Source organism: Falco naumanni, chromosome 5 (assembly GCF_017639655.2).
Source record: "Falco naumanni isolate bFalNau1 chromosome 5, bFalNau1.pat, whole genome shotgun sequence".
Lineage (NCBI taxonomy): Eukaryota > Metazoa > Chordata > Aves > Falconiformes > Falconidae > Falco > Falco naumanni.
The window spans coordinates 63,467,509-63,494,010 of record NC_054058.1 but is presented as its reverse complement, the minus strand read 5'-3'; the positions used below and the strand labels follow the sequence as shown (position 1 = coordinate 63,494,010).

At 51.1% G+C, this 26,502-nt stretch overlaps 1 protein-coding gene across 1 annotated transcript in view; it reads right to left on the bottom strand.

The window, feature by feature from the left end:
- Positions 1-221: 221 nt before the first annotated feature.
- The window catches only part of PODXL (podocalyxin like), a 47,100-nt gene continuing 20,819 nt past the window's right edge, over positions 222-26,502 (bottom strand). The window contains exons 2-9 of the mRNA XM_040595011.1: positions 17,337-18,212; positions 14,942-15,096; positions 13,710-13,775; positions 8,041-8,197; positions 7,102-7,163; positions 6,842-7,009; positions 5,100-5,156; positions 222-3,863 (exon numbers count right to left, since the gene is read on the bottom strand). Of these exons, the coding sequence (XP_040450945.1) occupies positions 3,669-3,863; positions 5,100-5,156; positions 6,842-7,009; positions 7,102-7,163; positions 8,041-8,197; positions 13,710-13,775; positions 14,942-15,096; positions 17,337-18,212 (1,736 nt within the window). The 3' untranslated portion in view covers positions 222-3,668. The remainder of the gene's footprint in view (positions 3,864-5,099; positions 5,157-6,841; positions 7,010-7,101; positions 7,164-8,040; positions 8,198-13,709; positions 13,776-14,941; positions 15,097-17,336; positions 18,213-26,502) is intronic.

The following is a 26,502-nucleotide window of genomic DNA, read 5'->3' as shown; positions in this document are numbered from 1 at the left end:
AAATACAAATGTTTCCATGGCTCTAAGGTCTGGATTGGTTTGGCTCCTGCTTGTCCAGTGTTTTCACACGTTCTTGCTAGCAGGACCATGCAGAGCCTGAGCTGGGTTTCCAAACAAGCTCGAACCATAGCCAGGTGTAACGCCTACCTAAGGGACAGCTGTGGCTCTTGAGCTCGAGCTCTGCTGCGCCCACCCCTCTTCACTCAGGCAAGAAATTGGTCTTTTACATAAGAATGTTTATTGACAGAAATACATGATGCTTTCAAAATATATTTGTAGGAAAACGCAATAAACTCTACAATCCAGTTCCTCAGTAAATTCCAGTGTAAATCAGACTCCTGTCCCCGTAAGAGATGCTGCTATACAGTACGTAAGAGCTCTAGTATATGTGCAAGGTCCAATGAGTAGCCGCCTTGGGAAACAGGTTCTCCTGCAGTCCCTTACAGATTCTGTCTTCTGTATGTCTTCTGTAGGCAACAGTCACAGTATCAGTCTCATCAGTTGGGTCATGGCACTGTGAGCGGGAGACAAATTGTCCTAAAGTAGTTACGTGTTCCTTGTAAATCTGAAAGTAGAAAAGTCTCTTGCAAGGACATCTGAGCTGCTTATAAAACTCTCACCAAAAGGTAGGAGCAATAATCTCTTTGTACAACATGTTGGATGTTAAAGCTGTTTTGGGAGAGAGAAGAGGAGTGCGGGGAAGGGAGGGAGCAAATGCCTGGGTAGATTATTTTTTTTTTAATTATTTTTGGTCTAACAGTTATGGCTACAGTCTACAAAGGGAAGGATTAAGGCCAAAGATGCTCATCACTGCATTTCCTACCTGATTTTTTTTTTTTTTTACTTTTTCGAAAGAATATTCTCAACATAAAAAAACATACTGTGTTTTTTTTCCGTGGAAGTAGTTCTTTAAATAGGGGAAGGAAAATCTACTATAAAACATTAGTGGTTTAAAAATATGGTGTCTGGAAAAATAAATAAATGTACAATTCCTATTCAAATATAAATCACTATAAGCACTTGCTGAGCAGTTAATACCTTCTCTGGTCTCTGCTCGGGAAGATTTAAGGTTGCTTGATCTCAAGCTTTTGTAGGGTTCTCTTGGAAAGTCTTTGGACCTGATTCATTAAAGCACTTTGGCATCTCTTCGCTGGGAAGGATCTTTAGGCACATGCCAAAACCCGACTGCCTGGAGATGCTCTGCCAGGGGCATCCTTATGGCAATGCCAGCCCCCGCGGCCAAAGCCTCGCTGCTGCCCTGTGTTGTTGCTGCATTTATGTTCTGTGAAGGCCAGAAATGTGAGGTCACGGACCTGTTCATCTCTCAGGGCAACTGGGAAGCAAATGTGCTCGCGAAAGCAATTGCAAATGCCGGGACCAGTTATTAGAGCCTTGCTGCAACTTTAAAGAGCTGAACTTGATGCTGCTGGAGCAGGGACAAAGCTGTGGCGTGGGGTTATCGGGGCAGGAGGTGTTTTCCTGCTTCACATCGAATTTTGATCCCCTACCAGACTGGCCTTTAGCTTTTACTTTTTTATTTTTTTTATAGTTCTCCCCCCCTCCCCTCCAAAATTACTTCCCCATAGTGCAGAGCACAGGTAAGTGAAGTGCGCTGAATACATTGCTAATGAATAGCAGGAATATTTACATAGAAAAATACATAGGTTTAAACACTTCGAACTCTGCCCTTCGGTGCAGGAGAGAAGGGAGATGAGCCAGTCCCTTTCAGAAGACTTATCTTCTGCCAGCTTCTGGCTTGGGGTCGAGCAAACCACCCCAATCCCCTCCTTCATGAGCACTCCCGAGGACCAACTTGACCTGGGTTTCCCCCAGTTTTCCATTGCTCGGCTCTGCTTTTCCCCTCGTTCCGGGCAGCCATGGGAGCGGATCCCCGCTGTGTCGACTTGGTGGCAGCACTCAAGGGAGATCACCCCATTTGTGCATGGGTGACTGCGTGGTTTACGGCAAGCAGGGGAGAGGAAGGGCCGTGCTCAGGCATCGCTCTTCATCTGAAGCTCCTCTGGCTCACAGAGGGCTTGGGACCGCCGCCACCCTGGTGTGCTGGGAGATGCACTCACCCAAGTGGCTGCCTGGTCCTCTCTTTCCCAGGGGCTGGAGGACGGAGCCCAGCGCAGACCCCTGCCTCTGCCAGGGCTGAGCCGCTTCACCAAAGCCAGAGCAAAGGTGTGAAACCCTCCCCATTCTTCCAGAGTTATTTGGGAGCTGTGGTGAGTAGAAAACCAGAAATGGTCTCTGTCCAGCCACCTTCTGCTCTTGCATATATTTTCTTTTTCCCTCTAAACGCTTGCAGCGAAGGGAGAGCTGGGCAAGAGACCAAGGGCTGCAGGACAAAGCTCATTCCCAGCGTCACTGCTGAGCCGGAAGTTTCTTTGCAGGTCTCTGTCATTTTACTGGCTTTCGAAGAAGAGTTTGAGAGTGTGGGCTGAGCTTATAAACCTCGTGGGGAGGAAACACCAAGGGCTGTACCGATGGAAAACCCTGAATACCACCAAGCTACCTGGCTCATGCTTCTGTTGCTTTTATTTCTTCTGCTGCTCGTGCAGCAAAACATGACCACAAAAATCACAAACCATCACGATGCATGTAACCCCCGGCCTTGGGGGAGGATGGATGTGGGTTGTGAGATGCTGCAGCATAATTACTGGAAGGCAATCAACACTTCTGTAGGGAAATGCAGCAGCAGAGCTGGTCTGTGCTGGGGCTGGGCTCCTGCACCATGAAACCCCCAACCTCTTGCCTGGGCTAGTGACCAGGTGTCACTCCTGGTCTCATTACACCCTTCCTGGGAGGGATGAACTCAAGGAATTACTCCTTTTCCCCTCTCTCCTCCTTGTATCAATACAAGAAGCTGCTGTGCCTCTCCTGGTCTCCAGCTGGGTGCAGGATGTGTCCCACAGCCCTTTGTGGCGCAGCTGGCCAGCACCGTGGGACTGAGCATCACTTGGCACTGCTGCGTCCCTCCCGTCTGGCTGGGCCTGGATGTGTGCGTTTGCCTATGGCACAACACGGGGCTCTCGTGTGTTTCAGCCGGCAGTTTACGGGGAGAGGATGGAAACTGGATTAAAAAAGAACAGGCTGTTCCAGCTGCTTCTGCGCGATACCTGGGTGTCGGGGAGGGCAGAGCGATGACTAAACAGCATGGGCCAGAGGATTTTTCTAGCTCTAATTGCCAGGTGCCGGTTTGCTGTGGAGAGATGTGCTCCCTCTCCCATCCTATTTACATTAATTTCTTTTTATTTTTGAGTTGCTTGGTAGCTGGAGGATGCGGTTGCCATGGTTGGATGCGGGATGGGAGGGGACACGCTCAGAGGAGACACCAGCAGTTCCTGAGGAGCAAAGCCACCCCGTTTTCCTGTGGCTGGTCAGGTCTGGTGTGGCAGGTCCTGCTAAGCACTGTGGGTGATGGAGGGTGCTTGTCTAGATGTGGCCACCATGGTGGCTTGTGTTGACCATGCACCCCAGAGCCATCTTCTCGTGTTCCTTCCTCTTCTGTCCTGCACCCCATGTGGTGACACGAGGGGCAGTGATGGTTCATTAAGGGATCTTCTGGTTTTTTTTGAGAATTTTGCCTTGAGTTGTGTGCGTGTAGGGGTTGTGGGGGGGTTTTTTTGGGGGGTGTTGGTCATTTTTTGCTTGAGTTCTGTATCCTATAAATGCGTGTCCTCCTCTTCCTCCAGGTCCTCCTTCATGAGGGTGTCAAGAGGAACGATCCAGCTGTCCCCTAGCTCACCATTGAGGTTCACCTTCTTCTCCTGCATCTCAGAGGAGGTCTCCATCACCTCCAGTGTGGGATTATCGTGGTAGCCATTCTCCATAGTCTGCAGTTCCTCAGTCAGGCGCTGCTGCGAGGAAAGAAAATCCAGAAACCCTAGTGAAAAAGAGCTTGGCTATGCTGTGTGTGCCACCTCAGGGCTGTCACCTCCCAGCCAGCTGTTACCGCTGCCCCGTATAGATGTATGAAGACTTTACAGCCTATACAGAGACTTTCATAGCAAGGTTAAGGCTGCGGGCTGCAGTCAGTGCTGGTGCAGCGAGGGGATAGCATGGAGCTGGCAAGAGAGAGACTCTGCTCATGGTGGGAGGGAGGAAAGAACAGCCAGAGACCTGTGGAAAACCTCCAGGAGCAGCTGCCTGCTTCAGCCTGGCTGGGGCATAGTTCCCCCAGGACAAGGCTGAGCATGGCTGCCTCACCCCAACCCTGGATCCCAGCTCCTGCCCCCCCTAACTCTGTTCCTCCCCTCCCCGTTCTGCCCCCCATCCCCTTTTAGCTGCTTTATTATTATTCTCCCCCTTGACCCAGGGGCAGCTCCCAGCTTGCAGGTATGGCCAGCCCATCTCCCCCTCCATAAGCATCATCCCTTCTCATTCTGGAGCTCTTGGTGGAAACCTGGCCGGGAAAGATGAATCAGGTGCTGTATCACCCTGCTCCTTTGGTACGCTGTGCTCCAGGCTTCAACCCAGCCCTTCAGCCCCTGGCAGACCCCCAGCCCATCCTAGTTTTGCATTCACCACGGTGGTTCCTTCATCTCCATCCTGCCCTGGTGGGACGTGGGGGAAACTGCACTCCTCGGTCAGCCCTTCTGGGGGGAGTGCAGGGCTCTCAGTAGGCACCCCCGTTAAAATCTGCCTGGATTTACAGCTCAGTCTATTGCAGTGCTCCTAATAAATGTCAGGAGACAGGCGTGGGAGGGAATCAACAGAGAAGGAAAGGGATGGAGAAGCAAAACCGCAGGGCTTGGCACTAGCAGGGGGGCTGCGAAGGTGCTGCTGGGGCTCCCCTGGGGGGGGATGTGGGCAGGGATGGTGGGATGCTCATAAGCAGAGGTGGCACCTGGGCTCTCGCAGGAGGAGTTTTGCTCTGTGGGGTTGCTGGTACAACACCAGAGGGATGGATGCTGCGCCAGCACTTTCTTCCTCCATGGCAAGGCACCCCCCCGCCGTGCAGCAAGGGGAAAGGGTCTTTAAAGCTGGGCTTTAGTCCTGTTAAAAGCTACTGAGCCCTATCAAGCACTGGGGGTGAGAGCTGGGGGTGTTACGGATGCGGCACCCGCCCCTCCGATCCCTGTGTTGGAACTCACATTAAAGATCAGGGCCACATGTCCATCATCAAACCCGGGGACATCAGGGTGGATGTGCTGGTGGTTATTTCCAAGGTAAAACAACAGCAGGATTTAAAAGGAGGGGGGTGGGGGTGGGGAAGGGAGGGTTGGAGAAAAATAAAAAAACTTTCAAGTCATTTTTGGAAAAGCAGCAGGAGGAAAACAAAAGAAACCACACAAAAGCAAATCCAGAAAGGAGAAATGTGTTTGATTTTCTAAGAACTTATTGCAACTGCTTGGGAGATCTTTTCTGGTGTCCTGAGCAAGAGCCACACTGAGGAATGGGCATCCCTTGCTTTGGTGCTGCTGCCTTACCCAGTGGCTGGTGGGTCTGTGCCTTCACAGCCTCCAGCCAGGGCTGGTACCTGTTCCTCTGCACCACGTTACTTGAGGGACGTGTATTCCCATCCCTAAAACATACCCTGTTTTCTGAATGACGTGGGAAGAGTGTTATGCAGCTCGCTGTCCCTGCTGGGATGCTCTTCACCCCAACCAGGGAGATTTTAGCTGAGGGACGGCCAGGCTGCAAAGCCCCATAACCTCCAAGGGGACCAGAGCGGAGGTCAAATATCTGTTGAGGTCTTGTATCCTCCTCCATTCCCTCCCGGAAAAAAACAAGCCTTGCAAAGACAAGTCTGATGCTGGCATTGGTTTGCTTTTCCCTGCTGCCTCCTGTGTTCATCTCCATTAGACTGCAAAATAAAGCAAAGGCTGCCTTATCCCTCGCCTTCATGCAGCTCGGAGCTTGGGACCCCCTGGAAGGATGGTTTGGGGGGAAAATAAGGGAAAATAACCTGAAGTAGGATGTAGGGGTTCGTGTCTCCATCAGGAGGGTGGTTTACCCTAATTGCATCATTTAGCCTCTTTTTCCCCCCCCCCCCCCCTTTTTTATTTTTTTCTGGGCCCGCCCCCCCCCCCCTCCCTTCCCCCCACCTTCTGTTGCTGTCTGTCCTCCAGAGCTAAATCCTCAGCAAGAGATGATGCAAAACTCGGGTGCACGGCAGAGCTCTCCCCACCAGTGCTGCAGGGTGTTGGAACAGCCAGACCTTGCAGGTGCATGCTATGCTAAAATCGCTCAGAATTGCTTCCGGAGATAAAAATACTAATTTTGTTCCATGTCTGGTCTTCCTTAAATCCTGCTGCTGCTCTGGAATTTGGCCCTGGCCCAGCTCTGCTAAAGCCTGAGCCGTGCAGCGTCGATGCCCTCCTGTGGCCGTCCTCCTGGCGCCCTCCAACCCTACCAGCTGCGAGCTCCCTGCAGCCCCTGGCACCCCGGGGAGGCTTCAGGGTGATGCTGCTTACCCAGCCCTGCTTGTCCCCTGCTCAAAAAAGTATTTTGAAAAATATTTTTTTTTGGGGGGGGGGAGGAATTTGGGGGTATAGGTGGGTTTGGAGGGGGCGTTGGGTTGAGAAAGCCTTTTGTGTCAAAATTATGACCTGAAGATGCTGCTCGTTGACATTCCCACCACCACTAGCTTCTCATTTCCCTGGTTTTCATTCTGGCTCCCCCCTACCCCAGCACCCCCAAAGAGCAGCTCCTGCCCCTCCAGAGCATCCACAGCCCTTGAGCACCCCTCGAGCCACACGCAAGAGTGGTGCCTGCTGGGCAAACCAGGATGTCTCCACCAGCAGAGAGGGAAACGCTGATGATCTTCATCTCCTGAAGATGTCTCTGGGACAAATGGTCTTGGGGTACCTGTCCCACCCCCCTCCCACCTTACCTGGTCCTTCTTTTGGGAGAAGCGCTGGTGGCAGCAGCCATAGATGGCTGCGATCAGCAGCAGGGAGCCGGCCAGGGTGACGATGGTGATGATTAGGGGTGTGCTGAACTCGTCGTTGATTATCATCTCCCTCTCCATTTTGTCATAGGTGATGTTGGTGATGCCGAGCTGCCACAGAACAGACAGGTCAGGGGCCTCCTGTGACACCCGCCGTGGGGGACATCTGTGGGAGAGCTGCACTGCGACCGGGGACTCCTTACCTCCTCTAGCTTGTCCTTCTTCTCCTTCAGCTCCTCGAGGACTTTTTCAGGGTCCAAAGGGACTGGGGGAAGAAAGAGGTTGCAATTAGCACAAGGCTGGGGGAGCAGGTTGTGCCACCATCTCCCCATCAGTGGGGTGACCCTCTTTCTGGAGGAGGTGGATGGAGATGTGCAGGCATGAAGCCAAGCCTTGCAGGTGCCTCTGCAGCCAGACAATGATCCAGGACCTCTTTTCCTGGAAGGAGGACAGCCCCAGACACCCCAGTCCCCACCACCCCCAGTCCCAGGCTGTGCACACCCTGGTGAGGCTCCCTGCTTCAGTGGGCCTTTTACAAGTGAGACCAGCGAGGGGATGTAACCAGCTACTTGGGGCCATGCCAGTGTGGTGCAGGATTAGTCCCCAGGGCCCAGCTGCCCTGCCCATGATCCGGTGCTGGAGGCTGGACCCCCAACCCAGTCCCTGCCCTGATGATGACGAGGAGGATGGAGCTCAGTACTTCCTCCCCATCACGCTAGGGCAGTGTGATGTCTCCATCCTCCCAGCACCCTGGTCCTAAAGCAATGTTTGGGCACCCCCAGGCTCAGCTGGATTTCCCCAAAGGGCTCCGATGTGGGCAAGGTACTCCTCTTTGTGGTCCCTTGGGGAAGGATTTGAACAGGGCACTGGATTTTAACCACTGGGGAGGAATTTTTCCTCCTGGACATCGGTCCCTGCCTTGACTCATCATAGATGGGAGGAGGCTCTGGTGCATTCATTGGGGAGCAAAGCTCATTTCTGGCCTCTTGCCTCTCTTGAGCCATTGAGATGGGGGAGCCCCTGGGCCAAGCTCTAGCAGACATGCAGGTTCTGCTAAGCCTCAGGCTGCGTCCCTGTGCCCAGGTCCCCGCTGCCAGTCCCACCCTGTCCCACTCTGGGCAGGATGATGGGATCATACTCACGGTGCACGACCGCCTGCACAGCCCAGTGCTGGGAGTGGGGCTTATGGGAGGTCAGCATCACCGTGCACGTTTCTCTGCTGGCGTTGAACACATGCTGGCCTGTCGAGCAGAAGCTCTCGAAGAAGGAGATGTTGATGCTGGCAGTCCTCCACTCCGCCTGCAGTGACAGCAAGGGCTCAGCACCGTCCCCCAACCTGGGCACAGCTGAGGAGCATCCCGCCCCATTGCAAGGGATGCTGTGGCCATCCCCATCCCTTTGCACCACCCGGCTGCCGCTGGCACTCCCAGAGAACAGGAAAAGTTTAAAAGTAGTTTCTTTATAAGAAGCTGAGCTCTTGGCTGCCATTCCCCACCGGGCCCTGCACCGGCCTTATCTGAGTGCCGCAGCTTTTGGCGTTACAGGAACAGCAGGTCCCCGAGGGAAGCAGGGCGGGGGGGGGCAGGGAGGTTGAGGGGCCCTGGCTGGAGCAGGACAGGGCTGTGCAGGCCCCCTGTGTCCCCACAGGCATCTGCAGCACACGCACACGCGCACATACATGCGCACACACACGTGCACACACACACGCACACACACACGCGCACACGCACACATGCACACACACACGCACACCCACCCACACCCACCCACCCACCCACTCGCATTTCTACCCTCTGTCCCACCAACACAGGTCCCTTTCCTTCCTAGAGCTTCCCCACGGCTCTGTGGCTCTGCAGAGGCAAGAGAATCTTTTGCTTTTGGATAACCTGGAGCATCCCTGGAGAGGTTAGCCAGGATGATGCTGGCAGGGTGGCAGCGCGCTGGATGGAGCTTACAGCATCTCCAAGATGCTCCCCAAGGCTTTTCATCTGCTCAACGCTTCACTAAAGTAGAGATGATCACTGTGCACAGGCCCTATATGCAAAGGTCCTGCATATACAGCTCCTATGTGCACAAGTGGCGTGTGCACAAGCACTGCATGGACAAGTCCTTCGTGCACGGATGCTACATGCGTAAGGTCTTGCTTGCACAAGGTCCTATGTGCAGAAGTCCTCTGTGTGCACTGTAACGAGGCACCAGGCAGCACGTGCCCTGGCTGGGAAAGGCTCTGCTGTCTGCTCCAACACCCCAAACCTTCCTCTCCTCCTCTCCTCCTGCAACACCATCTGCACTGGGTCCCGCTCGCACCGATGGCCGGCAGCATCCCGCTTGCTCCACCGCAAGGATGGGAGCCACCCAGCTGAGGAAGGCACCTAATCTCACCCCATCTTATCTAAATATTTGGGAAGCAGCAGTGGAGACAGGATGCACTTGCCGGGGCGGAAGAGCGGTCCTGGGCAGAGTGCGAGGGTGAGCTCAGCATTGTGAGGCCCTGGCTGTCCCTGGGAACGGCCGCTGGCCCTTGCCTGTCCTTTCACTTTGCATGGGGAGAAACTTCCCCTCCCAGGCCCCTCTGCTGGGCCCGCACCATCCCGCTGCATCCCTGGGAAAAGAGCTCGATGGGAAACCTGCCCCCAGCCCTCTGCCAGGGCAGCCCATGGGCAGCAAGGCAAGACCCTGGCAAGGCAGCATCCCCCAGAAAGCTCGTCCCCAGCGGGACAGGGGGGAGAGGACTACGGTTTGGTCAGGGCAGTGTTTTTATCATCTTTGGGTTGTGCTCCTATGCTTTTACATCTTGCAGTTCATCAGTCCCTGCCTGTGCAGCATTTTCTGCTCAGCAGAGGCGTGAGAAGCCTCTCTGCTTCCTCCTTGCATCCTCCCTCCCCAGGTTTTGCAGCAGCTCAGCTCTGCCTTCCCCCAACCCTTAATAACACACCTCTCCTCCTACCACCCCGTGGCTGGGGGGCGTGGGGGGAAACCATCTCATATCATTACACTCTTCATGCCAGTCCCTCTGCTGCCTTCTTTTCTACTGGTTTCAAGGGACTCTGAATCAGATTTTTAGGCTATAATTGAAGAAACCTAGAGGACTTAGGTAATGGTCTCACTGCATCACAGCACTCTCCAAACTAGCCGGCTGCAACAAGGCCCTTTACCATCACACACCAACATACTTTTCGTGCCAGTCCCTCTGCTGCCTTCTCCTAGTCTCTCCTTATCCAGGGCATGTGTTCTCTCTCTCTCTGCTTCTTCCTCCTCTCTTCCTTGACTGCTTTCTCTTCACTGGCTGCCCAACCACTTAACAGAACCAGCCACAGCTGCCCCCAACCCACAGCTGAATATTATCAATGCTAATTAACCCAGCTTAATTCCTCTACAATTCCCCCTTCTTTTTTTTTTTTTTTAACATTTCATACCTTATGTTTTTAACAATCATTAAAACCTTTTTACAAATAAATTTTTCATACAGTCCTCTACAATTCCTCTACAGGAAGGGAAATCAGAGGTGAGGCTAAAACCCAGCTGAGCACCGAACCTCTTTGCTGCCAGATGGTGAGCAGTGCCTAAACCCCCTTTGGAGGCAGAACTGGGGGGATATGCCCCTCCCAGGGTTGGTGAGGGGCACACCACGGTCGGCTGCAGCCGGTGGGGATGCCCCGGCGGCGGTGCCCTGGCCCTGGCAGCGTTCTCCTCCCGCTGCCGCAGCCACTCGCATTCCTTGGCCGGAGTTGACAGGCGCTGCCGAGCAGCTCAAATCCGGTTCCCACACTGGCAGGGACCTAAAACTAACATCCCTGAATGAGGTAACAGCACTTGAGTCAACAAACCACCCCCGCCAGCTGGATGGGGCATGGGGGACCACGGCCCTGCTCGGTGAGGGTGTCCCTCTGCCTGCTCCAGGGAGAGTCCTGCTGTCCCCAGACCAGTGGGTGTCACACAGCAAACTCCCTCGGGCACCTGGGCGCGGGTTTGGGTGGTACTGCTGTTGCTTTTGCATCCCCTGGCTGGAGCAAGCTCCGGTGCTCCCCAGCATCCTCCAACTTATCTCTCTGGGCACATCCATGGCCCAGCTGGGGACACGACGGAGGAGGAACACTGGGCCCCTAGGAGGTGGCCACAGGGTTGTGTGGCTCAAGCACACCTTGGGGGACATTAGTCACCTCTGACATTGTCACCTCTCACTTCACCGAAAGCATTTTGGGGTTGGGATGAGGAACAGAGCAGCCATCCATCCATCTATCCCAAGGCTGGAGAACCCCAAGCAGCCAACGAAAACCCAACTGAAGACACACTTGCTAGCCAGACCTTGGGAAATGTCCACGATTCCTAGGTTCAGTCCCAACCACTTTTCTGGGGTCCCTGCAGCGCCAGCGATGCCCCACGGGCCCAGCTGTGCATGAGGTGTTGCCCTCTCTCCTGCCATGTGTAATCTGGACGTCCCACACCACCTGCATTACCCTCGATGCTTCCCTGGCTTCTCTCTGGAGCTGAGCTTTAGTACAATGCTGCCCCGACTCTAGCTCGTTCTTGTGGACCAGGATTGGAGCCGTTTCTGGAATGCTTCTCCTTATAGCGCGCACTTTCCTGTTTTCCCACGGGTGCCGAAATGCAAAAGATTTTTTCGCTTTGCTGTCAAGATTTGGCTAGAGACTTGTTTATGGGGCCTACAAAACAGGGAAACCAGATAATGCCATTTCTCTGTTATCTGCTTGGCTTGGGAGGCACAAAATTTGTTGCAATTTTCAGGAATACACTGGGTGGAAAGTTAATGGCAAGCAGGTGGGAGGTGTTTTGGCAGCTGAGGAGAGCGATGCTATGGGAGGATGCACCCTTGCAGTGTTTCTGCAGCTGTTTTGAGGCATAATTGGTATTTTGTACTAACAATGCTTCGGCTCGTTATTATGCCCAGAGGAATCCAAGGGAAACAGGGTGGCAGACTCGCTGGCTCGCCAGCTGCAGCGTGCCGTCGCCCAGCAGAGCGGGCAGACAGGAGTGACAGATGATGCCAAGCTGCGACGTCTGCCCACCCCTCAGCCTCCCAGTGCATCACTGTGCACCGGCGCTTCCCAGCCTCACCATCCTCATTTACAAAAAGCTTCCTGGCTCAGCTCCAGCGAAGCCATGGGGAGGACAGAGGCTCTGTGCAGAGCATAACTGCACCCAAGAGGAGAGGGGAGGCATTAAACACCAGCACAATCATAAGTCACCCAGGTGCTTTAGGCTCTAAAATCAGATTTTGTCAATCTGATGAAATATTTTTATATATTCAATATAAAATTTGATGAGAAGTTTTCCCAGCATGGGCATGGCTGCAGGTTCAGATGTTGCACAAAGCAGGGCAGGGGATGGTCTCAGGAGAGGCTGTCCTGCTGTGGTGTCTGGGCCACCATGGTAATAAGGTCCCTCCTTGGAGTCATCCCCAACATTAAGGGCAGATCAGCTAAGAACATCATTTCTGCAGGTGTGTGGGCAAGGAGCATTTACACTGGGCAGCAGCCAGAGTAGGAAGGTGATGGTCATGAGATGGCAGCAGACAGGTGCTTCACTTCCTCCAGGTGGGTGCTACTGGGAGGTCCAAGCTCTCTCCAGGGCTGCCTGGCAGGGCCACCACCAAGCCACAGGGAATTTCAAGAGCTGCCATGGTCAGTAGGAACGACTGTGCTCATCTCACCATGTATCTCAAGGTGGTTTATGAACACAGTGTGGCTTCACTTTGCACCTCACCACCTTACAGTGAAGTCAAGTCAGTCCGTTTTACAAATGGGACAGCAGAGGTTCATGAACCTGAACAGCTATTTCTGATGCGGTGCAGCATGAGCTATGAGAAGGTTCCTGAAGTGCCAATTTGCCAGTGCTTATGCTGCCTCAGCAGTGCTGAGATGTGCAGAGCATTCCAATGCCAAAACCCACCCCTGAGCCCTGCCCACAGCCCAGCTAGATACGGTCACTCTGTCAAGATCTCAAGATCTCACCACCAGCCATGTGGTGGTGTCTCTTCCTCTTTGTCATAAACTTAAAAACTTCAGCCTATTTAAAAGTTATTGATGTATTGCAGCTTCTCTGTTACAGGATCATAGTTTCCACAAGAATCCTTTTGAAGGTGGGTGTCCTTCAGAAGAGCCAGCAGACAGTACCCACCCCCCCGAAGAAGGGGTCTTGGTGTATAGCCTTGGGTTGGGCTTACCTTTTCCCAACCTTGGCACTATATTTTACTACTCCCTGGTCTTGCAGAGGGTCTGGAACAATGGAGTTTTTTGCTCTCACTTTAGGGTTCTATGAGAGCTGATATAGCATTGAGGAGCATAGTGAGTCCTAAACTCCAGGCTGCTGTGCTTCCCAGTTGCTCTGCAGTCATATGCCACCCTCCCCCAGTTGTGAGGGTGCAAGATCTCACCAAGTATACAGCAACTGTGGAGGAATTCCACACTTTTTGCTTAGGTTTTGAGATGAACTTCTATCCCCTCTTCAAAGGCTAAAAGCTTTCCCGTTACCCTTTGCACAGGGAAAAGTTTCACGCTCTAACATTTCCCATTGCTCTTTTTCTGAGACCTAGGAGGACTCAGCTGGTCCTTCTACTTGAAGAAGAGTGCAGAGGCCTCTTCTCCTCCTGCTATATCCCCCACCACATTATACTGCTGAGTGTGGCTTTGCATTTACCACTGTGCACCCCAAAAGTGGTTGCATCTTATTGTGATGAAATTGCTCTCATCCCTGTAGGCTCGCCTGCTGCGGGTACCGCAGGTTAAAAGCTGATCTCCAGCAGCAACACAACTGCTGAGCCAACACAGAAGTCCAAAAGGGTGGTACTTACACAGGTTTTAGCTTCTCTCAGGTGGATGGTGGGCCAATTATTTTGCACCTGGTCCTTACAGATGACCTGGAAAGACAGAAGAAAAAGGAACTCTCAAATCATTCACACTGGTTGGAAGGGCAGTTGGTCACCCATACAACAGACTGCCCCAAGCCAGGAGTCATCCCAACCAAAGCTCTGATCTATTTTAAGGAAACAAGACAGGCCTGGGAGCCCTTCACTCAACCCTTTATATGTGGAAAGGGTTTACAGAGATCAGCAACACGGCTGCCTGTGGAATGTTTGCTGATGTGCTTCCCAAACCAGGCTTAGGATTTGCAGTACAGGGTAAAGCAGGAATTGGCTCAGGCAGTAGGAAGATCCACGCCAGTGGGCCATGATGCAACCCTGTCCTACAAAAGATGAGCATCTAAACCCAGGATCTCTCTCCCTCCTTCCCAGCGCTTTAGTTATCCTGGCTTGGTTTTGAGACCCTCCTACACTCCCAAACCATTTTCTGCTAATATCATCTGTGCACGGTTTACACTGAATTGTGGTCTTTGCCCTCTTGTCAACTCCAGGTCCACTCCAAGGCAGCTTCTGCTCTCTGTAATGCTTCCCTCCCTTCTCCCAAATTTCACTTCTCCCCTGTTGGGTATCCAGACCTTCCCCTTCACCTCCATCCTCTGTGTCTCTTCATTGGAAAGCTACAGGAGAAAGGGCCTGGACTAGATGACCTTTAAAGGTCCCTTCTAACCCAAACCATTCTATGGTCTAGAATTATTTTGCTGCCTTGTGTTCTCCTAAGGCAGATCTGACAAAACCATGCATAGCAAGAAGGGCTGCAGACTTTACACACACATGGGATGCCACCTAAATATTAATAGATGTAGAGGGATGGAGGCAGTGGGTTGATCAGCACTGATAACACGCAGCTGTGGCCTTGCCTCAGCGGCAGTGGGTTGATTGACATGGATGATGTGCACCTGTATCTCCTTCCTGCTAAGTGGTTAAATAGCCCTGAGGATTGTGGAGAGGGGGTTGGATGGAGGAGGAGCAGTGTGGTCTGACCTCTGGAGGCAGGTGATACAGCACAGACAGTAGAATCTGACCAACGGTACAGCCTTGTTGCAGCCTACTGGTTTGTTTGTGCTGCTACAATTGGTGCCCCGTGTGAGGCTGACCGAGTTGGACTCTGACTACAACAAACAGACACCTCTGTGAGGCGCCCACCTTCCTGCAGGTGTCGTTACCTCATTCTGGAAGGAGGTGTTAGGGTGCTGGTGGCCAGGACTGCTGCTCGTGGTCTGGTCCCCTGGGGCTGGGGCCGAGGGATGTGCGCTGGCCAGGCTCCGGTCAGTACTTGCAGGTTTGGTTGATGCAGATCCTGTGTCATGGCTTCTCTGGTCTGGGTCCCCAGTATACACCAAAAAACAAGCAGACAAACACTGATACAGTATTGAGGATACAGCTGACAGCCTTATTCATGAGCAGATGAAAAAAAGTTTTCAGCTCCAGCCCTTCCTTGAAACTGATGGTGTCAAAGCTTGGAGAGGCTTTGGGTTGGTTGGGTTTTTTTGGTTGGTTTTTTTTTGCCTTTTTATATTATTTTTTTCTTTCTTTTAAATTAACTTTGATATGGAAAAAAATATTACTGCAGATTTTGCTTTCTGCTGCTGAAACCCATCAGACTGTTCTGGAGAGATGAACCCAGAGGCTGTGATGGCTGTGCGTTAGGTAGATGGGTAATCACTTAAAAAAGGAGTGTTCCTGGGTATAAATGGGATGGCCCTGATTTCACTTTATCTGGGGCGTCTTCCATGGACTTTTTTATGACAGAGCTAGACTATCTGGGGTGGCTATGCAGGATCTCTCAGTGAATGGTGGTCACTGCACAATCCTACTGACAGCTGCAGCTGCCTCTGTTAGGAGGGGAAGAAATGCCATAACCTCGGCTGACTGCATCTCCACCAGCTACGGAAGCAGTCCAGGGTGACATGCTTAGAAGTAGTGCCTGGTACTATTGCAGACAGCCTTGGGGGTGTCCTGCCTGCCTGCTACTCCAGAAGGGCACATGCCCCAAGTCTACCAGCCCCATGCAGGTGCCTCAGATACCCGAGATCACCTCAGATGCCTTTGTTACAGTCTGTAGCATCTTATGGTTTCTTGTGCAATGGCAGTAGTGCAAGGGGCACAGCAGCCTCCTGCCTCCCCAAGTCCTTTTGAAGAAATGGATTTCCATCCCTGGGTACCTAATTGATACTTAAATGGTGACAAAGAGAATTAAAATGCCAAATCCTGTTCACAGCCTGTTTGCTTTTGGGACTCCTGCCTCTTCCACAGAAAAGATGAGGGATATTTCTCTTCCAGACACATTCTGAAGGCTCCAGGAGAGAATTAATTTCAAAGCCATCTGTTTCTCTTGCATTTTCTCACCTATTTATTAAATGTAAAGTTTTTTTAGACTACTTCATGCTCAGCACTTGAGGTCAAATTTGAATTAACATAATTTCATATATCATCCTTCAGTGGAGAACAGTTCTGTAGAGCAGGAGGGAAAGAAACATCCTTCATGAAGATACCTGTTTCACCACCTCATACCTGCTAACATGCTCAAAACATGGGTGAAGCCAGTACAGATGGTCTTGCATAAAGACCTTGGCCCATTTAGTGATGCTGACAGCTGGAAGGCTGAGGGGGGGTGGAGATGTTTTTTTGAGTGGCTTCTGTATTGCAGGTAACTGGAAATCGGGTCAAGAGCAACGTTCTCCAGAGGAAGATAATGAAGGGCTTCAATGTCATCACAGCTTTAGAGCCAGATGTGAGCTGAACCTACAATCCCACCCAAGTCTGGAAGGCTCCATGGAGCCCTCACAGTCCCACAGTGTGATTACCTCCCTGTCAACGCTAGCAGACAAAATGCCAGCAGGGAGCCTGAACTGTACCTCACCAGGACACTTAGGAATTAACACAACTCTGTAAAACTCCAGAGGTCTAGAGAAAACATATTAATGGTGTTCAGCAGGACCCTAAACGCCACATGGACACTCCTAGTGCTCTTAGACTGAAGTCAGCAGTCATCACCGCCCCCCCTCCAGCAATGATGAACAGCCTACCTAACTGCTTAGACTCTTTAGAGGTTTGTAGTCTCAGGGTTTAGCCACAAAATCTCCTTAGTCATCTAAAGCCTATTTTCTGTGCGTGCCCAGACAGACTTCACTAAGCTGTCAGCCATACGAGGGATCTTCTACAGTCAGCATTCGGGGTGCTGCCAGTCTGTGTCACCACCCTACAATGTCAGTCTCCACCTCCAAATTCATTGCTGCTGGCTCCTTTTTGTGGTGGCTGAAGATCGAGTCATTGCAGTCAGAGGTGCTTCAGGCACAGTTTGGTCCATCCAAATGCCAATGTCTACACTTTGCTGATTGATTCATGCCTTGAATGTCACTAACTGCATTGACTCAATCTCCACCGATGACAATAGAGACCTAAACGCTCAGTTGGCATGGAGACAACTGTGCTGGAAAGTCCTAAAATGAGACAAGGTGATGACACCCCGTAATGACAAGAGGTGTTTAGGGTAGCCAAAGGAAAAGACCAGAAAAGGGCCTCCCAGCATGAGAAATCAATGTTCTAGTGTTCTGGTACCTGCTCCAGGAGTTGGCGTGGTGGTTGCCTCTGAGGCATTCATGCTGCTAGGTGATAAGGACAGAGATGCTTTACTAGTGGTGGGGGACGTGTATCCACTAAAATGGGTAGAAGTGTTGATGCTTCCAGGTCTGGTGGAAAAGGGCAGTCCCTGGGCTGGAGAACTGGAAGAAGAGTGAGGCTGCTTAGCGACAGTTGTAGAAGAGACACCATGGTCCTTGACCCCAGGGGAAAGGTTGCTCCCTGGGACTCCGGTGCTCGCAGCGGTGCTGGTCAACTGATCTGAAGGCTGTTTTCCCTGAGCTTCCACGCCAGGAGAGGATGCAACAGCAGTCCCTAAACCTCCTGAGGTGGCTGGAAGGCCGCTCATATGAGGGAGGATGGGACTTGCACTGGTGGTAGCTGCAGAGCTTCCCAAGCTGGCTGGAGGGGTAGCCTTCTGCTGGGCGGTGCTGGAGGATCCCTGAAGAACAGCAAGGGTGGTTGTTAAGGCTCCAGATCTGGCTGAAGAGCTGACCTGCTGAGATGGGTGGGATGACATCACATGGGTGGGTAGTGGGTTTCCCAGGTTGTTTGTGGTGGTGGTTCCTTGAACTGCGGCAGGTGATGTCGTAGGGGTGGACGGTTGGTGTCCCGGGTTGCTTGTAGGGGTGGCCCCTTGAACAGTGATGGGTGGTATCACAGGATAATTTGGTGGGTTTCCCGGCTTGCTTGCAGAGGTGGTCCCTTGAGCTGTGGCAGGTGACATTGTAGAGTGGGATGGTGAGTTTCCTGAATTGCTTGTAGGGGTGGTCCCTTGCGTCTTGCTGGTAGCTGTGATGATCTGCCCATGTTGTCCTGGGTTTGCAGATGTTGTAACATTCTCAGAGCTGACACCTAGCAAAAAATAAAAACGCCAAGATAAACTCTGAACTAAGGAAACCACCGTTGGTTTCCACCCAGAACAGGTATTTGTAGAGATAAATACTGACCAGAAACCATGAGTCATTTGCTCAGGGCTTGTCTCATGCTCTCTAAACTCATACCCAATACCACATTCTGGTTTCACTGCATCCAGCAGAAAGCAGAGAAGTGGAGGAGGAGGAGGAGAAGGAGGAGGAAGCCTGAGCAACCTCCACAACAAACACAGTCATACTGGCAGGATTTCAAAGGGACTGGAGGGTGAGCAGAAGGGCAAGGCTTGCTGGTTCCCAGAAGGCAGGTCTCCCTCAGATGGGAGGTGCACCAGCTCCCATGCAATTTGCTGCATATCATTCCCAAGATAAAGTAGATCCAGCCCTGGTGAGGGGGCAGTCAGGGGATGTGCCAAGTGCTGTTTGTCCAGCCCCATTATGAGGGTCCCTCACAGCCCTGAAGTGGCAAGGAGCCTCAGATAAATAAGGTGACACTTCTGACCATTCTGAAAGTTATCTTCTTTTTGCAGGTTCAAGTTTTGCTCCTTTATTTGCTCAAGTTTCAACGTAGGGGTTTTTTTCCTTCTCAAACTCAGATCATTACTAGAAAAACATCAGAAAATAGGCACTCTTGCTTAGTCAAACCATTGAGGGTGGTGAGACACTGGCGCAGGTTGCCCCGAGAAGCTGTGGGTGCCCCATCCCTCCAGTGCTCAAGGCCAGGCTGGACGGGGCTGGGAGCAACCTGGTCTAGTGGAAGGTCTACTACTAGTGGAAGGTCAAAGAGAAGGAGTACAGCAGATGAGAGTAGAATAGAAAATAGATTAGAATATTTTTAGTTGGAAGGGACCTACGATGGTCATCTAGTGCGACTGCCTGAGCACTTCAGGGGAAATACAGAGCCAGCAGAGGAGATGTGCAGACCCCTTCCTGAAACATGGCTCCTACTCCTGTTTCCCCACCAGCAGCCATTTCTGAAAACACTGTTAAGATGTGAGTTTAACTGAAACGAGCAGCATGAGTAATTTTAAGAAACCCTGGACTTGTGAGAAAACTTCTCCACTACATCTGTAGGATAAGAGGATTCCTGGCGATGTCATATTTCCTAAAGACCAACCACTGTCTTCAGGAGAAGAGGTAAGGAAGCAAAACACAGGCACCAGGACAAAGCACATGAAACCCAGGTGCAAAAGATGGGAGGGAGTTTTCATCTAGCCACCTCCTTAGCTGTAGTATCTGAGGTTTGGATCCTCAGTGATGGTTGCACCAAGCTAGAGATCAGGCAGCCACAAAAATGGGTCTAGCCAATAAATAGGGCTATAAAAGTTTGACAGGGATTTTAACAAAGGAAGTAAAAAAAGAACAACCAAAAAAACCCCAGTCCCCTAAAGGTAGAAACAATACAAAAAAGATGTAAATACAGAAAGGATCGGAAGGAAGGTGGAGGAAATCCCCCACTGCTCTCGCTTCCTCTTCATGACCCGGCCCCATCCCGGAGGGGCAGGAAGCAAACAAGCACCAAAGGAGAGGTAGAAAAGACAATTCAATTCAACTCGATCCAAAAGAGAAAGGGGCAGGCCCATGCTTTGGCTCTGGGCCAGCCCCAGTGACCAGCTGGGACCTACGAGCCAAGACACCGGCATCCCTGCCCCAGCACTTCCCCCTCCCACCCCAGGGAGCTGCAGATACATTTTTACCAAACTGCATTTTTAGCAAAAATTGGGTGAAAAAGCCCAAAGCAAGGGGTTGCTCTGCTGATGGAGAATGATGGAGAAATCTGGTGGGATCCTCCAGGCTTGCCCTGGCTGGGGTGGTAGCAGGTTCCAAGGCACACAGGGTGACACAGCCCAAAAAAAAAAAAAAAAAAAAACCAGCTGGGAGAAGAACCAAGACTCAGGTTGATGCCCACAAAGCTTACTAGCATTTTATCTCTCCACATCTCCGCATCCGTTCTTAGCACTCCCTTCCTGCTAAGGTCAAGAGATGTTAAAACATCAATTTTTATTCTTCCTTATTAAACCAGGACTGGCGATTTAAGTGGGCTCAAAGCAACTTGAGGAGCCAGCACAATCCTGCTTGGAAACGGTAAGCCACCATGCTGGGGAATAGATTGATGGATGGATGGATGGATGGATGGATGGATTCAGTAGGTGCTGACCACGTGGGAAGGTGGGACACTATCCCCACTACTACATGGGCCTGGCTGAAGTCAGGCAATGCCAAGTGCCACAGAGGTAGAATTCACTCTCTTTTGGTAGGTAGTGACCTGCACCCCTTTGGCGAGTGGCAAGAGAGATGACACGAGCCAGAAAGCACTTCAACACACCATTCCCTCCCTACAAGCCTGCATCTGCTGTACGAGGCTGGATGGGACTACTGAGAAGCCCTCAGCAAAAGGTCTCCTATTCCAACCTGATCTGAAGGTGATGTTCCTTTAATCACCTCCAACCAGCTCAGCCAGGCTGCTACAAAAATTTCCCTTTCCCCCTTTCTTATTCCACGGCTTGCTTGTCTCAAAGGAGAGTATCTTGTAGAATTATTGTTGCTGGGTGAAATGCAATGGCTGTGGTGAACAGCAGCCACGGAGATGGCCACGGGAAGAGGAAACCCAGGCAGGCTGCAAACCTGACACTCTTCAAGACTGTGCAGCACCGCGGGCCGGACCCACAGCACAGCAGTGGAAAGCAGCTGTGGCTACAGCTGGGTGAGAGCCTCCTTCCCCAAGGGATCGGCACCCCCATCCGTCCCCACACCTGTCCCACAGATTTTTGAGCACCCGTCTGTCAGCAAAATTTACTTTCTCCAGTTGCATTGAATTGAACTGTTTTCTCAGGACTGTTGCACCACGAGCCAGATGCTGCTGCAGTGGCGGGGCTGCACACCTTTCTGCAGTTTTATTGCTCTGGGATTAACATTAGTCGTTTGTGAGACTGTCTCTCTGCAGCATTGGGGAAAAAATGTATTTTATTTAGACAAGGGAAAAACAAATTGCATTTTTTTCAGTGTCTTGCAGCTTCACCACCCGCAGAAGACCTGGCTTATGCAAACTCACTGCTCGCATTTACAGAAGCCTATCAAACACTTATTTCCAAAGTACAAAGAAATACAGGCCAAGCAGTGAGAGCACCGCAAGCCCAGGAGTTACCGTTTTCCTTCCACACGTGCTGTATCTCTCTCAAATGCCAGAGAACTATTTTTTTTTATCTCTTCCTCCCTAACTGGCCACTCATGCCAAATCTCGGCAGCAGACCCAGGGGTAATAACTGGTAATGAGCCCCTGTTTGCCTGGGCTCGTAGCCAGTATTACCTGACAACTGTCCTCAACAGAAGAAATGAAAAGGATCTGGTTGAAGGAGGAGAAAACGCCTGTAACCACAGACTGGTGGTAATAACAGCCAGACAGGACAGGATTATGTTTGATGCCCCTTTAGCATGAAAATTACTCACAAAAGATACAGTACGTCCTTTTGCGGGAAACAAATGACCCTTTCACACCATGAGCCCCGGAGATAAAAGGATTTAACGCATGCTATGAGAGAGAAAGAGGATGGAGGAGTGGTCCTCTAAGCTATCGTTCCCCATACCAGGAGATCCTTTCCAAAACAAAGTTCACTTGAATTTCAGCCAGAGTCCCTCACCCTGTCTTCTAGAAGGCAGAAAAAAATACCTGACCTTGACCATCCTGGCTGCATTTTGGCAGGGCACCACCACTTATCTGATTTCACATTTTGGCCCATCATCAATTCCTCATTTTACGAAAAATAATACAGCAGCTAGTGGTGTATTTTGACAGCACTGGCTGCAGTGACTCTAATGCAGAGGGTCCACACCTCTCTTCCCACATGTATCACTCAGAAAAACCCAAACCCTTCCGTTTCTGTGCTGGGTGGGCGTAGAGCTGCAGGAGGAGAGTGCAAGCCCTCCCTGCACGCGTCCATGCACGCGGTGGCCAAACAGCCTGGAGGAAATGAGTCCACTGCAAACACATGATTTAATTTCCGGATATGTGTACCCCATGACCATGCCTGTGATACGATGTCTCTGTAATGGGGACAACCCCAGGAGGGAGAGAACTTTCCCTTATTGCTAGCTATCAATACGGGCGTGTTCAGCCCCCAGTGAGCAATATTTAGGAGGCTGGAAGTGCCACTGTTGGTCCCCGCTGCTGTGGGTGCTCCAGGACAGGGCTGGTTTGGGAGTGCTCTGGTCAGGAGCTTCTGGGACGTGAAAACTCACCCAAAATATCAAAGGAAAGGCGTGCTTCTTTGTGCCAGTGCAGCTTCTTGCAACATCAGTCAAGGGCCACAGTTTTCAGCTGCTTGCACTACCACTAACCATGTCATGAAGCGACGTTTGGGTTGTCACCTCGTTGCAGTAGGTGTGTGTTATTTTGCAGGCTGGGGAAGATGCTCAGGGGGAGCAGCTTGTTTGGAAAGGTCACAGCTTGGAGCACAAAAGCAGAAGCAAACCAGCACAAAATGCAAAGCGAAAGGATGTGTCACATCCCTCCTCCCATCAGCCCACCCAAAGCCATCATTTCTCCATGCAGCTCCTCTGATTAATTCCCTGCCCAACAGCTTCCCGCTTCCCATTTCAGTAACAACACCCCCTCCCCTTGCCCCCCATCCACCTTGTTGAAACAGCTCAGATATTGGCTGAAAATCTATTAATAGTGAGAAAAGGAAACCCAAAAGAATAACTTAGGAAATGGTGGGGGACACACCCCACACCGGCGGGCTGAACCCAGCTCGGAGTCTTACGCCAGCCAGCTCCCGCTCCTCCCAAGGCGGGATGAGAAAGCCAAAGAGTCCGAGCAGCCCAGGGAAGGGGAAGGGATGTGGGCCAGGCCTGAGGAAGTTCTTATTTTCCTCCCCTTTTTTGCAGCCTTTCCTGATTAAATAGGAGCAACAGGTTCAGTTTGTCAAAGGAAAGTGGGGGCTGAGGCTCCAGGGGTGACATTTGCTAGGGCAAAGCATGTGCCAAAGCAAGCGAGGAGGCTCCTGGTCTTTTCTGCACATTGCAAGAAGCTCCTGGGCAAAAGGAGGGTTTTATCCACCCGCTGCAATGCAGCTGTGTCTGAGGTGGAGTAGAGACTAGTCACTGCAGAGGACAGGAAATTTGTCACCTCCTTTCAAAACTGTGAGAGCGATCAGATTGGCAGGATATCACAGAACGGCGTTATTTATCCTGGAATTAAGCTGGGCTACCAGAGCAAATGGTCATCTCACAGGGTTTTGAAATTTTGCCTCTGTAGAGGCTCTCTTCCTTCCATCTGCTCAGGGAAAGATGGCCTCCAAACAGCACCATCCTCCTCAGCTACCTGCTGAGATCTCGGTGAGGGATGCGGTACCAGAATGCTGTTAGCGTGCACGCCACCCTTTGCCCTTGCAAAGAGGTACTCTCCACTTCGGAAGATACGTTTCCAAACTGGCATCACCCAACCCCTTTGCTGCCAGTTTCACCATCAACATTATGAAATGGTTTCACCCAGCCACAGACCAACTTGGCTTCCCAGGTGAGAAGATGGGGAAAGGTTCAACAGCTGCTGCCAGAGCATTTTCAGACTCTAATCCGTCAATCCAATTATCCAGTGCAGGGATGTCTAACTTCTCCAAAACACTGCCAGAATAAAAACTGCTGCAGAACAGTCTTGATAGAATTCCACTGCAAAATATTAAAGATGAGACCTAATGGCTGGATCTGCTTAGTGCTACAGTATCACTTGGGAAGGAAACGAGTATGTCTGGGCTCTGATTTAAACCCACCAGGCCTGTTTTTAGCAGGGACCCTCCTTTACCCGGCTGTGAAAAGGCTCTGTTGAAAAGATGCTTCAGATCAGTGCTGTTCAGATCTTGCATGCAAGTGATAGCGAAATCAAGGCAATAATAGTGATAAGCGTCATCTTTGCTGTCAGACGAAAGGAACCTGCAGCTGAATCAAGGCATCCTAGCCTGATAAGCAAGCATATACTCAATCAATACTGCACATATAATGCCTCTAAGTTGCTAAAAGTTATATGTCATGATGAGTTTGCATAAAAGTAACTTGGCGTTAACTTAGATACATTTACCGTTATAGCATGTTTGATGATTACTTATAATCAATGTTTTGCAGTGGAGGTGTGGCCTGAAGGTTGAATATATTCAATAGTACGTGTGTTTTTAGATAAAGAAATGTAACCTGTATAAATAGGTCTGAAAATGTTAAAAAGGCACACGATTTTGGTGGAACTACTCCCCCCCCACCCCGTGCCTCCCAGTGCTGGATAAACATACCTACTTTACAATCTAATCATTGTAAAGTCTGTTTTCCACATGTCACAGCCACAGCCTCTGTCCTGAAGGACTCACCCAATAAGACCTTACAGACTAGACATGGACGGGGTGGGGGGAGCAGAAAATGGATGTGCTTCAAGCCCTGAGGGGTTTTGCTGCATTTCCAGGTGGAGATGAGCAGCCAGGGCTCCCTCCTGCATGGCTGCACTGCTGGCCTGGAGATACCCCTCGGCTGGAGATTTGCGGCATGTCCCCACAGCAACTTGGCGTCATCCTGAGGACTCTTATCAGTCCGCAGGATTTTGCAATCACTCACATCCCTACAGTATCCAAAAGCCGCTGTGTTTTAATTTAGATGTGGGAAAATTTTAAGCTGTCCCTATTTTAACCAGTGGAAGTAACCTTGAAGCTCAGAGAGCAGGGCTTGAACCAAACCTCATGCAAGCTTTGGCTGCTCCATCCCTCATGTTAGATCTGCCTCACTTTATTTTATTCACACGACAGCCTTTAAGCCTCCTTGGTTTCGACCAAGAAATCCATCCGTAGCCTGAGACGCCTTTCCTGCCAGGATTGCAACACATGTCCCCAAAATCCAGGTTCTGATGAACTAGCATTTTCTGATGAGAAACCTGCTTCATTAACAAATTCCCCATCATCTCTTTCTGCAAGTATTTGAGCCAGCTCAGCTTGTCTGCTGTTTCATTTGGAAGTATGACAAATATTAAAAATAATCAACCCAAGGCACATCTCCCCATACACTCCTCTTCCCCTGCAGCCCTCACACGTCTCCTACTCACTCCCTTGGTCCCTCTAAGTACCACATTTGGGGAGGCAGAAATGGATTCAATTGCTGTACTAATTAATGACCAGAGAGTGGATGTGAAGGATCATAAGTATCTCAGCACTCCGACTCCCACCTTCTCAAAAACATTGTCATTGAACTGTCTTCCATGCCATACTCGGACTGCTCCTGAATTTCTCCTCAAAGACTGGTTATTGCCGGAAAATTGCAATCGGGGTCATCTTTCACCTGAATGGACCCAACTGGTCCATCCCAGGCAGGGCTCCATCCCATGGCCAGGTCCAGCCAGAGGTGAGGGATGACAGTGGTGGGAGGCACTAGTCCAACCTCTCTTATGGATAAACATAGGACATTCTATTTAGGATTGTGTCTCCACAACTCTTCCCATGGGAAGTCTATAGATACCTAAGAAGTGAAGGGAAAGATGGAAAAAATAATCAAAAGGAGATGGGAAGACCAATGTGGAAAATGAAGGCTCTGAAATCCTTCACATGAGGTTGTCAAGGAGGCAAACAAACACACACACAGGTGTGCACCCCCATCCATGCCACCCCCAGACCTTTTCCATCACTGAGCCTGGAAACATTCTTTCCCGTTGGGGGCTGACAGGATTTGTAAGGGACTTGGCCCCAGCGCCGCACCGGCAAAATGAGCTGGGGGCCCTTGCAGCTGAAACAGAAACACCCCATCCTGCAGCAAATGGTAGCGGAACTGCTGGAGTGGAAACATGGGGAGCATGAGCCAAAAAAGCCGTACGTCCCAGTCCCAGCCCAACCCAGACCCTCCAAAGCAGAGAGCGTAGCCGTGCTCCTGCCCTTCTCCTGCCTCCTTCACATCATTAGGATGGAGTTATCCTGTGATGACCTTGTTGCTTTGAAGCAAGATTTGTGGCAGTACATCCTACTCCCGTATCAAGCGAGCATCAATCACCCATCAGCTGAAGGACACGATGTCTGGTACATTCAGCACTGAGACCCCTCTATTTCTGCAAAAGTCACCCAGGGACTTTGGCAGAAACTCAAGGTTTCCACTGAGTAATGGGCCAGAAATGTCACCCTGCAGCAAGGTAAAGCCCAGCCACCTCTGCCCCTCAACAGGGGGCAGAAAATCAGAGGAATGCCATAAAACCACACAACTCTGCTATACACCAAATGTTTGGCTTTTTTCTTGTGTAACTTCCATGTTGTCAGTTTTTA